Source organism: Paramisgurnus dabryanus, chromosome 11, assembly GCF_030506205.2.
Source record: "Paramisgurnus dabryanus chromosome 11, PD_genome_1.1, whole genome shotgun sequence".
NCBI lineage: Eukaryota > Metazoa > Chordata > Actinopteri > Cypriniformes > Cobitidae > Paramisgurnus > Paramisgurnus dabryanus.
This window is the reverse complement of record NC_133347.1, coordinates 14804830-14817839: the sequence shown is the minus strand read 5'-3', so window position 1 is coordinate 14817839 and position 13010 is coordinate 14804830. Positions and strand designations below refer to the sequence as shown.

The 13010-nt window shown below is 34.2% G+C and overlaps 3 protein-coding genes across 3 annotated transcripts; 2 read left to right on the top strand and 1 right to left on the bottom strand.

The window, feature by feature from the left end:
- Window positions 1–29: 29 nt before the first annotated feature.
- Window positions 30–1445, bottom strand: lamtor5 (late endosomal/lysosomal adaptor, MAPK and MTOR activator 5). The gene is made up of 4 exons (XM_065247928.2): window positions 1306–1445; window positions 1150–1211; window positions 477–594; window positions 30–365 (listed from the first exon to the last, which is right to left on the bottom strand). Exons 1-4 carry the CDS (start codon window positions 1338–1340, stop codon window positions 305–307), a joined length of 276 nt encoding a protein of 91 aa, XP_065104000.1. The 5' UTR covers window positions 1341–1445; the 3' UTR covers window positions 30–304.
- Window positions 1446–6656: 5211 nt separating this feature from the next.
- On the top strand, window positions 6657–10971 carry prok1 (prokineticin 1). Its single transcript, XM_065246999.2, has 3 exons — window positions 6657–6933; window positions 8928–9053; window positions 9812–10971. Exons 1-3 carry the CDS (start codon window positions 6862–6864, stop codon window positions 9929–9931), a joined length of 318 nt encoding a protein of 105 aa, XP_065103071.1. The 5' UTR covers window positions 6657–6861; the 3' UTR covers window positions 9932–10971.
- Window positions 10972–11312: 341 nt separating this feature from the next.
- Window positions 11313–12951, top strand: LOC135730195 (embryonic pepsinogen-like; the record flags this gene model as incomplete). Its single annotated transcript, XM_073816281.1, has 2 exons — window positions 11313–11466; window positions 12404–12951. Coding segments are annotated over 2 exons (315 nt in total), but the record flags the coding sequence as incomplete, so codon positions are not given.
- Window positions 12952–13010: the final 59 nt, after the last annotated feature.

Genomic DNA, 13010 nt, shown 5'->3' with positions numbered 1-13010 from the left:
GAAACTAAAACCTTCATAAATTCAAAATCTTTCACCTTAAATAACACAATTTTATTAATCAACAATATTTAACACACATTTGAGCTGTGGTTTAAGAGCAGATACAAGTATTGGTATTAACCATGGACATACAACACATCTGATATGATCTGGTATCATGGAAGACATTTAATCTCAGCCAATCAATAATCTAACGTGATGGTGATGACAATAAACCATTAAAGCTATTTAAAAACACTGCACACATTCAATATCTCACAATGTCTGACATAAGAAGTCACTCTGAAACAGCAAGTAGTTTAACCTATGATGCCATCTTATGCACGGCTACTGTAATTGTCCCATGTGTTCTCACCATAATGTTCCTGCAATGACAAAATTATTCATTTATACATATAAGCAAGACTCCACAACCATTATATCTGGAAATTTTGTATTATAGATGCGTTCTACTAGTGTTTGAGTTGTATTCTTACCCACAGTCAGACTCCAGGCACACAGTAGGGGAGTCGGTTGGGTCCTTGGTTAGGGAAGCAGCTTGTCTGGCCAGTACTGACACGACTCCTCCATGCTCATCTGAAAGTGAGCCACGACCTAGAGATGAGGGGATGTAAGGGCACACAAACATAACTCATAAATCAGACATATGGACAATACACAAATCTGAACATCTTAAATAAAGAATGCAAAATTACTTAAGATAAAGCCTGAGCTCTGCATCTTTATGAATCTCATACGCATATACAGAAACGCATATGTGCTTGATATGTAATTTTGAACGGTTTTATACGTTTGCAATGTTATGATTTATATAAATTACAAAACTATTCAGTTTATCCACTTAAATAAAAATGTGAACATATAAAGAAAAGTGTGACACTGTGAATCTCAGTTTAGTGGTCAACAGTTTAAAAAACTACCGCATTCCATACAATACAATATACTACAACGTCAAAAACAACCTAATATTTACATAATCATACAAGAATAATTCAGACAAGAAGAAACATTACACAGGAATTATAGCATGTCACATTTAATGGCCAATCATTTTATTAAGTACATTGTATAAGAAGTATGCAATACAAGAATACAGTTCTAACATTCTAATCACTAACTCATGGGTAAATCAGACAAAACTCTACTTACATCCTAGATTATGGCCTTGGGCGTCTGTGCACAAAACTCCAACGATGGCAGGATTTTTCATCCTGGTTGAAGAAAACAAAATTTAACTACACTTCTCCTTTACCTTAAGTATGTATAACTGCCGTATTTAAACTTAACATAACTAATTAAACTTACGTATCGTCAAGATGTTGCTCCAGTGCCCCTTCCATATTATTGTCTAAAATGCTGTTAAATGAACTGAAAAGAGGCGAATATGCAGACGACGTTGTTTATTATTTTTTACTACTTCCGGTTAATCAACTGACATTCTGACATGTGACTAGAAAACTACGGCAACCCGTAAGGTTAAAAAAGATTAAACAGCGCCATCTAGCGCAAGTCACCATTTTTTATATTAACGCTGTCTAAATTTGTCAATTATGTCAGAATTAAATCTAACGTTATTGCCTGAGGCAATCTCTTACTTACAGCACACATTCGAAAATAGGAACTGATTTTTTGGTGTTGGCCTATTTGTATTTAACATATAAACATTTAAGTTACAGTGTAGCAAAAACTGACGAGAGAAATCCACGCACGTTATGCACTTCAGAGCAGTAGCTCATAACCTTTTTGATGTCGAGACCCCAAATTGTACTAGAGCTTGAAATAACAAGAAAGATATTTATTATATAAAAAACAAACACTAATTAATATAATGGTGTTGTATGGTTGTTTAAGATTGTTTTGATAAATGATTTAAAAAAAAAAACATTATACTTGTTTTGTTTTATTTTGCCTTATTTTAAATAATTTTAAGCAATCTTGAGGACCTTGATAATGGACCCGGGTCCCCTGGTTAAGCAAAACGGCTTTAGAGTAGGCTAGCCAACATCAACAAAATGCTGTAAATTGTAAATTCACCAAACTGTATAAGACTTCAATTTAAAGGTTAAGTAATAACTTGGATTAGAATGGATTATATTTTAAGCACAGGCCACCACAGAATTCACCATCAGCAAGTGCTAAATCACGTTTCGTTCTCCACTGTTTCATAAATAATAAATGCTGAAAAATCTTTAAAGGCCACAGAAATATATCCAGTTAAAGATGGCAAGCTAACATTTAGCTGTCATTGTCAATGGGAAATCCCAGGGGAGCTTTAGTAGGGTCCATGTTGAAATGTTGATATCTCTCTAGACGACCCTGTGCACTGGTCAAAAGCAGAATAAAAGAGCAGCTCTTCTCTTTAACGTCAATTGTATTTGCTCTTTATCAAAAATCTATGCTCATGGAACTCATGAGATTGAGACACTCTGTCTTTTGTGTGCTTGCTTTTCTGTCAGTTTTGACAGATACCAGTAATATGCATTATATAAAATTTAAGTTTACACAGTATACTAAATAAATATAATATTTTCTTTAGACTATGTGTATATTGCATTCACTCTATATCTTCTTGATGGTTTAGAAGATGGTAGCCACCTGTGTGTGAAACTAAATCTGTATATTGAATTCAATATACATGCAAATAGAGGAAGCAGAACAACAGTTGCTTTTTCTGTTCCTTTAACACCCATCAGAATGTATTCAAAATGCACCTTTAATTTATTTATGGTAAATCAAAGTCCTTTGATATGAAACTGTTTAATATATTTTTCCCGTTTCTCTTTCTTGACAAATAGCTTTTATTAGAGGTGCTTAGATCCTTTTAAAACTGCTACTGCAATAGACAAGCAAGCTGAATGAAAAATCTGTGTGGCCATCTCTGCACTGTTTAACTTCTATTGAAAACATAATATTGGCTTTAGCAGGGTAAAGGCACGATCCTTATAAGTTATTATAATTTTTATTTAATTAAAAATATTGTTTTTAAATTAATGGTTTTGAGATTGTTACGGTTATGGTCTGGTATTGACATTTACGCATTTTTTGATTACAAGGTAAAAATGTTTTATCAGTATTTGTGTTCCTTTGGTTTGAACCCATGACCTTTTGCACTGCTATCACAATGCTCTATCGAGCTATACAGGGCCTATACAGTAGATATATGTACTCATTTCTTTTCATCTTAGATTTCACACAGTGCACTTTTGTAATGCACAATTCAATTTAAATGTTTTTATAGCGCCTTTTACAATGCATTGTTTCAAAGCAGATACACATGGAAAAATGAAAGAAGTGAGCTATAGTTACAGTAAAGTGAGCTTCACAGCACTTTTAACTTGGGTCCGTCACCCGCAAGCAACGCTTGATGATTTCTGCCCATTCTTGTGCAGTTAGGGCCAAGTTGGTCTGCTGACGGTGCAAAAAGTTGCAATGTAATTACGTGGCTAAGGCGTCAGTGACATCCATCATTTTCACTGCAGTTAAGTAATGCCTTGCTGACTAACCAATGACATTTTCAAGCACTCTCTAAACCTAAATCAATTTCTTTAATGATACTTTCCAGTCCATAATCCTTCACTCCAACTGTCATCAAGTCGGATATTTTATTTAGCTATTAATTTCAAGTAAGCTCATTGATTTTTTTGTAGCTGCGTTCCATCACGTATTTCTATCTCAGGGGCTTTTACAATTGAGGTCTTATCTTCTATGCATCACCATATTTTCATACAGTGCTTCTGATGCTGACCAAATAAGTGCACTACTAGACTTTCTATGGAGCAAGTCCTTAAATGTTAAGGAATGACCAGTATCTCTTAAATTCACCAGAAGAATTTGTGATATTCTGTACTGTGAAGATGAAGTTGTACCTGCCAGCAATCCAAGCAGAGGGATAAGGCAGGATTTAGCTTGACAGGAAAACCTGGAGACTCCTTGCATGATAAATGTGTCACTTCATAAGTAGCATATGGATATACAAATAAATAGATCCTGCAGTGTATACTAAAACAATTTAAATCTGCATTTTGTAATGCATGTGACCCTGTCTGTGAAATCCATGTGTTTGATTTCAACCATTAAAGGGGCCATGGCACAAGACTTTTTTAAGATGTCAAATAAATCTTTGGTGTCCCCAGAGCACATATGTAAAGTTTTAGGTAAAAAAAGAACATATAAATAATTTATTATAGTATGTTAAAATTGCCACTTTGTAGGTGTGTGCAAAAATGTGCCGTTTTGGTTGTGTCCTTTAAAGTGCAAATGAGCTGATGAAGTGCAAACACTGATCACAATGATGGTGGTTTGTTGCAATTAAAACTAAATTGTGCTTTTCATCTGCACTAAATGGCAGTGCTGTGGTTGGATAGTGCAGATTAAGGGGTGGTATTATTATAATAAGAGCTCCTTATGACATCATAAGGAGAGCCAAATTTTAACAACCTATTTTTTCATGTGCTTGAATGGTTTACTAAAACTAAGTTACTGGGTTGATCCTTTTCACATTTTCTAGGTTAATAGAAGCACTGGGGACCCAATCATAGCTCTTAAACATGGAAAAAAAGTCAGATTTTCATGCCATGGCCCCTTTCATTTTACTATGATTTCAATCTTTGCCATGGGCTTACTCAGTCAATATTAAATATATCAAGGTTATATTTATACAAAATGTTCTTTACATTATATAGGATTATTTTATGTAGAAAATAGTAAATCACAAAAAAACGACTAGCTGGGTTTTCATAAGCAGGCAGAGGTATTAATATGCATGTATTTTAATGGACTTATTTTAAATGGGACAACATGGTGTATTTATTTAAAAATAAATTAACATTTTAAAATGAAGTGTGGCCTACACTCTAAAAAATTTTGGGTTATTTTTAACCCAGCATTGGATCAAAATTGGAGAAGCCCAGCCCGCTGGGTTGTAATTTAACCCATTCTGGGTTGTTTCAACTTTATTTTTGTGTCAAATATTTTGTGGGTTAATTTAAACATAGCTGTTGGGCTCGTCCCTTTTTGACCCAATGCTAGGTTGCAAATAACGCAGCATTTTAAAGTGTACTAAAGACCAACAAAATATAGCCTATAGTCATGCTGCCCAGCCTTACACACAAATTATTACACATTCATAAGCAATTTTACCCAAAATCTTGATAATATAAAACAGGTAAGACCAACAATATATATATATATCCATCCTTACACACAGTTTATTACTCATTCATAAACAATTTTACCCAAATCTTGATAATATAAAATAGATCATATAGATGATTAACATTCTGTAATACTAGGTACTAAGTGAAGTTCTCAGGCATGAGTCAATGTTAAATGTGTTTAACCATTAGTGCCTGACTGTCACATTAAAGACATGTAAGTATTTCATTGTCAGTGAGTGACAGCATATATTATGTCAGGGAGTGACCCCAGGCTTAGACTTCTCCAATAAATTGACAAGTGCTTAATTTGCTGTGATTTACCTGCGAGCTGAATAATATTGTCAGGAAGCAAAAATAAATGTTTCTCCCCACAACCCCTTGTGCCGATGACTAATTTCCTGTGAACTTACTTGACTTGTGTCGGTTCAAAACTTGGCTGCAAGTCTGACATTACTTTGGCACTGTAAAGAATTATGAACCCCATTGAGCCAAATGAGAAAGTGTTGATATGCCCTGTAAAATGAACAAGTGCCGAGTAGCGATGAGCAGCGGGAAAGAAACTGAATTTACTTTGCCCCGTTGTCCCTGATTGTTGGGCATTGTTTGTTCAGATTCGAGTTGAATTGGTTGAACCCCATTTCATTGGAATTTGAATTGAAACTAGTAATTAACACTACATGCTTAAAAATAAAGAAGCTTGAAAGGTTCATTACAGTGATGGCATATGAACCATTTGGTTCCCCAAAGAACAAGTCCAACTATTTCTTTTATACCTTTTAATAATCTGGAGGAACCTTTTCTGTCTAAGTGGTTCTTTAAAGGACCTTTAACATCTGAAGCATCTTTCTGTTTCACAAAAGGTTCTTTAAGGTAAAAATGTTCTTTTGTTTAGATTATAAAAATGTAAAAAAGAAATGGTTCTTTAAAGAAACTTGGACTAGTTCTTTGAGGAACTTCGCTGTGAAGAAACTTTCAAGCAACTTAAAATGTTAAAGGTCCCTTATGGAACCATTTAGACAAAAAAGGTTCTTCTATGGCATCATGAAGCACCTTAATTTTTAAAAGTGTACTGAATCAAAATCAGGAAATTAATTTTGAGTTGAAATGCTATAAAGGAAATCCTGCCAGAATTCATGTAAAAGGGTCATTTTAAAACAATTTATTATTATGAAAAAGCAAAAATCTTCTTTTCTTGCTTTGAGTTCCCTCCTTGCATCAGGACTAAGACACTCATTCAAAATTAAACTACGGATTTCTTTCAAACCAGTTTGTTAATAAATGGAAAGATAAAGCTGCAATGTTGCAGGTTAAAGGATTTGCATGCAGTGAAATGTCCAGTGAGGTCTCTTCTTCATCATCCTCTCCAGCGTCATACAGAAAGAGATGACGAAGTCCCTGCGGAGGTGTGGGAGGGGGCAAAACAGGGGCGAGGGGAGATAAAGAGAAAGAGAGATGGAGAAAGAGAGCGATATTCCAGCCCTTACATCAGAAGTTATTAAAGATACCACACTCGAACACTCTGAGAAGACAAGGAGTGAAGTCAGAGAAGTAAAGTTGTTTACAGGGACTAAACCTTATCTCATCAGGGCCATACAAAACCCTTGAGGAGCTCAACCGGAGACAATAAAGAGAACATTTGGAGAAAATTAAAAAGAAATATAAGTTTTAGTGTTGCGTTGTGTGTGTTTCGCTGCTGGTATACAGTATGAGCAGAGCAGTGATTCTCTCTGTGCTTCTGCTGTCACTGAGCTTCTGCAGATGTGCCGTCATTACAGGGGTAAGTCTCACAAATACACCTCACAAGATTCACTTATGTTCATCTTTATTTAATTATGTAATTATGCCTAATAATATGCAGTGTTTTATTTAAATGAATTCAGGGAAAAATAAGAATATAAATTAACTACTAGTATATGATAAGGTGGGTTTTGTTAAGCCCATAGGTTGGCTTTAGAATCTGCTGAAGTGCAAATTTTTCATGCTTTACCTTTATTGATGGTCAGAATTATTTTAAAAACGACTCATGCATGTTTGTAGTTAGATTTTTTTTAATATTTTGAATAATACAATTTGAATGTAAAAATATTTCTTTATAGTCAATTTGATTCTTCGAGATGAGATCTATCTCATTAATAACACTGTTCTTAATAAACAAGTTTGTACAGTTCTGCACTGTGTATACACTTAAACTAAAAAGTTTTTTTTTTTGATGCCATAGATGAACCATTTTTGGTTCCCCAAAGAACCATTTAGTCATGTTTTTCTTTTATACATTCTTATAAATATCTGTGGAACTTTTGTCCCTTAGAAAAAAGCTTTTGTAAAACTGTAAGGTTCTTCAGATATTTAAGGTTCTTTAAGGAACCATATTTCCAAAAATGGTTCTTCTATGGCATCGTGAAGCACCTTTATTTTAAAGGGTATATTGTCGCTGTCCTTCACTCTTTTTCAAGAAAGAGAATATTTATACAGAATATATATATGTATTTTTTTAATTGACAAGCACTTTTAATACTTTTTATTGATGGAATATTATATTTTATTTGCAAAACCCACTGACAAACATAAAGAGTGACAAATAATAATGAAAAAAAAAAACGAAATTCACAAAATATGGAGATACAAGGTTTCGGAAGGACATCGATGAAAGGGTAACTTTACTTGCATGGTGATTATGTTTATTTAAATTGACATTTCCAAGGTATACCTGTTGGAGTATTATGTTTCTATAAGAGATGTTCATTTTCATTCTACAACTTACAAGGGCGAGTAACAATTTATCCTTAGGTTTGAAGGTGTAATGGATAAAAATTAATTTTCTATACTAGTGCGGTATAGCTTGGAATAAATTACTCAGTCAGGTAATGCACATAAGATGAGAGTGTTTTTAAAAGAGAAGTTAAAAATGGCTTTTTATTAAGGGATTTTAAGTGTTGTATACACAAGTTGCTGGATTGGATGTTGATTGCACCCTAGTTACAATTTGTTCATTCATGTTGTTTTAACATCGAGGACCACAATGGAAATAAGCCAATGTTTTTTTTGTGTATATCCTCTTCTAGAGATTGTTTTTATTATATTTTACATTTTTCCAAATAAACAACAAAGAAATAAACAATTAGATAATTACATAGCTACCGCTGTTTGGACCAAACCATAATGTAGGTGCTCCTGTATAGCAACCGCTCAGTGGTTAAGAATTGTGTTAGCACCACAAAAGGTCATAGGTTTGAACCCAGGGAACACCCATACTGATTAAAATGTATACCTTGTAATGTACTATAAGTTGCTTTGGATAAAAGCATCTGCCAAATGCTTAAATGTAAGTGTACAAACAGGATAAATTCAAATTATGACAATTTTTAACAATCTTCTAAATGTCAACTATTCTTTCTAGATATAAGATTCCCTGACTTTGTTCGGTTACACATTTTGGACGTCTGCCTTATTTGACACAACCATTTCAAAAGCCATATTTCAGATCAGCTCTATGTTAACCAGTCTGTGAAAACAGATTAAAGCTTTTTTTGTGATTTTTACTGGTTTCTCCATAAAATCATCATACATCAAGTAATGAACAATTTAAAAAAAATATTTTTTTAAAAATCAATGATGGAAATCAAACACTGATGCATAAATGTTACACCACAAAACTTTAGTCTGGAATTCAAAGACAGGGTCACATATGTTTAGGGTCTTCTTTGAACCAACTTGTAAGCTTATGTGTGTGTATTACAAGTGAGACTGATGTGTTTCATTTTCGTGTATTAGGCATGTGACAGAGATGTGCAGTGTGGTGTGGGACTTTGCTGTGCTGTAAGTCTCTGGCTCAGGGGACTGCGTATGTGCACACCACAGGGACTGGAGGGTGATGAATGTCACCCATACAGCCACAAGGTACAGACAAACACACACCGAAGAGAGAGAGAGTGAGAGAAAGAGAGAGAGAACGTCATGGCTGATAAGAAATCTATTGAATGTGTTTCACGGTATAAACCACTAAGCATGTAGCAAACATGGAGGATTGCCAGATGGGACTGAGAAAGAAACAGCTGATAAGTGAAACAGATATTGATCGGATGACTGACAGATTAAGGCTGTTTATCATTCTATCAGACGCTAGACTTTTCCATTCAGCTGAGGTTTGGATAAAAGATGGATTTTCTGTGTTTGTGGCTTATTAATGACTAATAAAAACCTTCCCCTAGAATCTAAACCGATATATTTTAATGCAATGTATCCTAAAACTCTTACTAAATCAACCTGTAAAGATTAAATTAAATTGATAAGCCTATGAATGTCATTGTAGCAGCTTAAAAATATATCCACATTATATCCGTTACCATTTTATAATGAGTGCATGTATATGTGACCCTGTCTATGAAGTCCAGGCTACATCTCAAAAATAAATTATTACGTTTTAATTCAAATTTTTCACATACATTACTTAGTCATTATTTTAGATATCAAAGTAATATTTCACAATTGTTATTTAGCCTACATGACAATTTTATGTAGAAAACAGTAAATTAAAAACTGATTTTACCTGGATTTTCACAGACAGGGTTACCTATTTCATAATATTTATTTATTTTTATTGATAATAAAAATAGTCAATAACTATATACGTATTTAATGTTCCAACCTTAATGCAGGTTCCTTTCCCTGGCAAAAGACAACACCACATCTGCCCTTGTCTGCCACACCTGTTCTGCAGCAGGTACAATGACAACAGATATCGCTGCACCAGCGACTTCAAAAATATAGACTTTTAACAAGAAACAGAGCACGAGACAAGAGAAGAGGAAACCGGATAGCACAAGATGAATACATAATAAGTGCCACGCTTCTCATCATTATCATTTTTCACTGTCACATACTTTGCACAAATGCTGTTATCCAAATTCACAATTATGATCATTGATTTATCTTGACATCCACCGTAGTTGCATTTGATAGCAAGAAAATGCAGTAAGTTTCATAAGCTGACCTTCACATTGAGTGCACACAGTGCTCAAATTGAATTAAATACTATGGGGGTCCCCCCATATAGCTGCAAATGCAAAATGCAACACAGCACTACCTTAAAACACAACTGGATGCTTTATGTAGGCATTCTTATGCAATGCTTCCCCCAATTATTTGTGTTTAAAGGCTGAAAAGGAGTTTACAATTAAACATTTCAAAATATAAAGTTTGACTAGATAGCACGTCAGTGTGGTATTAAAGGTGCATTAGGCTATTCAGCAAGTGGAGTGTAGGTTATAGCCTTGCTTATAAGCCGACCGCGCTTGGCACTAGAGGTGCGTTCACATTTTTAAAGAGACACAATAAAAATAGACTCAATTATTACTGTATATATTGATTCACAATATTACTGCATCCCAACACATAATTAATCTGTCAGCATTATTTTTACTAAAAGAAAAATATTTTAGGGACCCCCAAGAATATTTTTTACTTCTTATAGTGGGTCCCGGATTCCCCCTCATTTCGAGCACTAAGTGTGCATACAAACAGGAAGGCAGAGTATATTTAGTTTGTAACGCAGGGAAAGATTTGTGAATGATTCATCTTAAAATGCTGTAAATTTGTTGAAGGCTTGTTGTAGTTATAATTAAATGAATCAGTCAGAATGATCTTTGTGCATTTCTCTCAGTCTATAAGTGAGTGTCTGGAGTGTAATATACTGTAGCCTAAGTGACCCAGTCTGTGAAAACTCTGCTGAAGTCATTTTTTTGTGATTTACTGTTTTCCACATCATCCATTCTGCATCATCCCAAATCATAATAAATCTAAAATCATCACCTACATAAAGTAAAGAGCATTCTGTGAAAATATAACCTTGATATCTTTATAAGCTTGACATCCTTGACAAGCTCACGTCCTGCTACAATAAATATGGTGGTTTTGCTTGACTGTGGTCATTAATAAACCAAAACGAAAAGTGAAAAAAATTGAAAACTGCTGGTGAAACACTCTTTAACAGAAATGATATAATAGCAGATTCTATTAGCTTTTAGTACCTATTTCACAGTAACCAACAATCTTCTATTTGGGGAAGTTTCAAAAGTTAATCATGTTTTCTGGTAAAATTTCACTTTAATCTGGTTAAATTTCACAATATGCATTATTTCTGCATGCCAAGTCCATTAATTTGAGTGTCAGATCATAGGGTTTGAAAAAGAAACTTTAAAGGGTATTAAGGGTAGTATGGCTGTGTTTGGTAAGATTGACAGCTCCTACTATACTGGAAGCATCAGCTGGATTCCCATCACTTCTGAGATCTGCAGATCCACAGGTAAACAATTACCCTACCTGGGACAACCATGATAAAAACAAGCATCGGTGCAAAAACATTGCCCTGCTCAGTTTGAGTGGCCTTTAGTAAAGGTATTGCGGATGATTTTCTTTTTCCGGGTGGATCATCAAGACTATTGGTCCTCCTAGTTGTCAATCAGGAGTGTTGCGCAATTACATTTTTTTTAAAAGTGGAGAAGGCGGTTCTTTTCTAAAATTTGAGAAAATCCTCCGCTACACCTTTAATTGCACCTGTGTAACACCTGACTGTGAGTTATATCTATTCCACAGCCAGTAAAGTAAACATACAGGTTCACAAATTATGGCAACTGTGTTTTTGTGTGTGGTTGTTGTTGCATTTACATATCAAAGCATAACTCCTAAATTATTAATCACAGAAAATCAAACCATTCACTTACCACACAACACTAACATTAAACAGGATACCAAATGAGCAAATAAGTTGTTGTTTTAACAATAAGAGTAACACATTTTATAAAAAAAAAAGGCAAATGAAATGGTTTAGAAAAAAATCGCTCAATAATCCATGTAAGATGACAGAAAAAAATATTTTTGTATTACGGAAAATGTCTGTAATTTATTGTGCCCATTTTTTAACGGTATTTTTCCGGCACCCTAGCTGGCGGAATTTTAACGTTTTTTATGGAATTATTTTCATTATAGGTCAAAAACAAAGGTAAAAAAAATCTACATAAAACAGACCTCTTAAATTTGAAATACCAGTGCTGTAGCTGAGCTTTGTTAAATTACCTACAATATTAAGCTAAAAGAATCATGAAAGATTATTTCAATGTATTTAAATTTGTCGTTACAATTAGTTGGCTCGATGTGACTTTTTTCAACATGATACCTCAAACAAATACACTCCTTAAACCATATTCATTTGATAAATTTAGCCTATACACCTACATGATTTGCTAATGCAGCCATTTCCCTGACCTTTGACCTTTTCTGTGTTGTCATCAATAGTCTAGTGTTGGCTTGCTCTGGTGTCTGCCAGGTCATTGTTGACACATCAGGTACTTCTGTCATTGTGGTATCATCTACTGATATCAACAATGTTACATTAAAGCATATGATCATTTAACATACTGGAAATGCGTTCACTGTCCCAGCCTCTGCCTACATCACTCAGGTCAGTTTGTGTCATCCTTATGTAAAAAGTTGAGACTTGAATAACGTTAGCTGAAATTTACTGCGATGTAAAGGCAAAATGCAACAGGTAGACATTTTCCCAAAACAAAACAAAAATACTGTGACCTGTTTTTTGTTAGATGTTGAAACTCTAGAAATGTTGAATTGTTTTAAACCATAATGGGGTCAAATATGGACAAACGTTAAAAGTTGTGCTAATTTCAACCCAAATGCAAGGTTATTTCAACCCCAAAATTGACACATTGCATTGTCTGTGTGTGTCTATGTCTTTCTGTCTCATAAACTTAAAATAGAATTGAACTTCCTTAAATCCTCAAATAAAATCAGCTTGGTTATGAATAAAACTGTTTCGAAGTAGGCCATCTCTAGTCTATCTTA

Excerpts from the sequence above, each read along its gene's own strand:
- lamtor5 (XM_065247928.2), bottom strand. The coding sequence starts at position 1,340 with ATGGAAGGGGCACTGGAGCAACATCTTGACGATAC. Across the intron at positions 595-1,149 it reads CCAAGGCCATAATCTAGGAT|GTCGTGGCTCACTTTCAGAT; the intron begins GTAAGTAGAGTT and ends CCTCATCTCTAG. Across the intron at positions 366-476 it reads TGCCTGGAGTCTGACTGTGG|GAACATTATGGTGAGAACAC; the intron begins GTAAGAATACAA and ends TTGTCATTGCAG.
- prok1 (XM_065246999.2), top strand. The coding sequence starts at position 6,862 with ATGAGCAGAGCAGTGATTCTCTCTGTGCTTCTGCTGTCACTGAGCTTC. Across the intron at positions 6,934-8,927 it reads GATGTGCCGTCATTACAGGG|GCATGTGACAGAGATGTGCA; the intron begins GTAAGTCTCACA and ends TTCGTGTATTAG. Across the intron at positions 9,054-9,811 it reads GTCACCCATACAGCCACAAG|GTTCCTTTCCCTGGCAAAAG; the intron begins GTACAGACAAAC and ends ACCTTAATGCAG.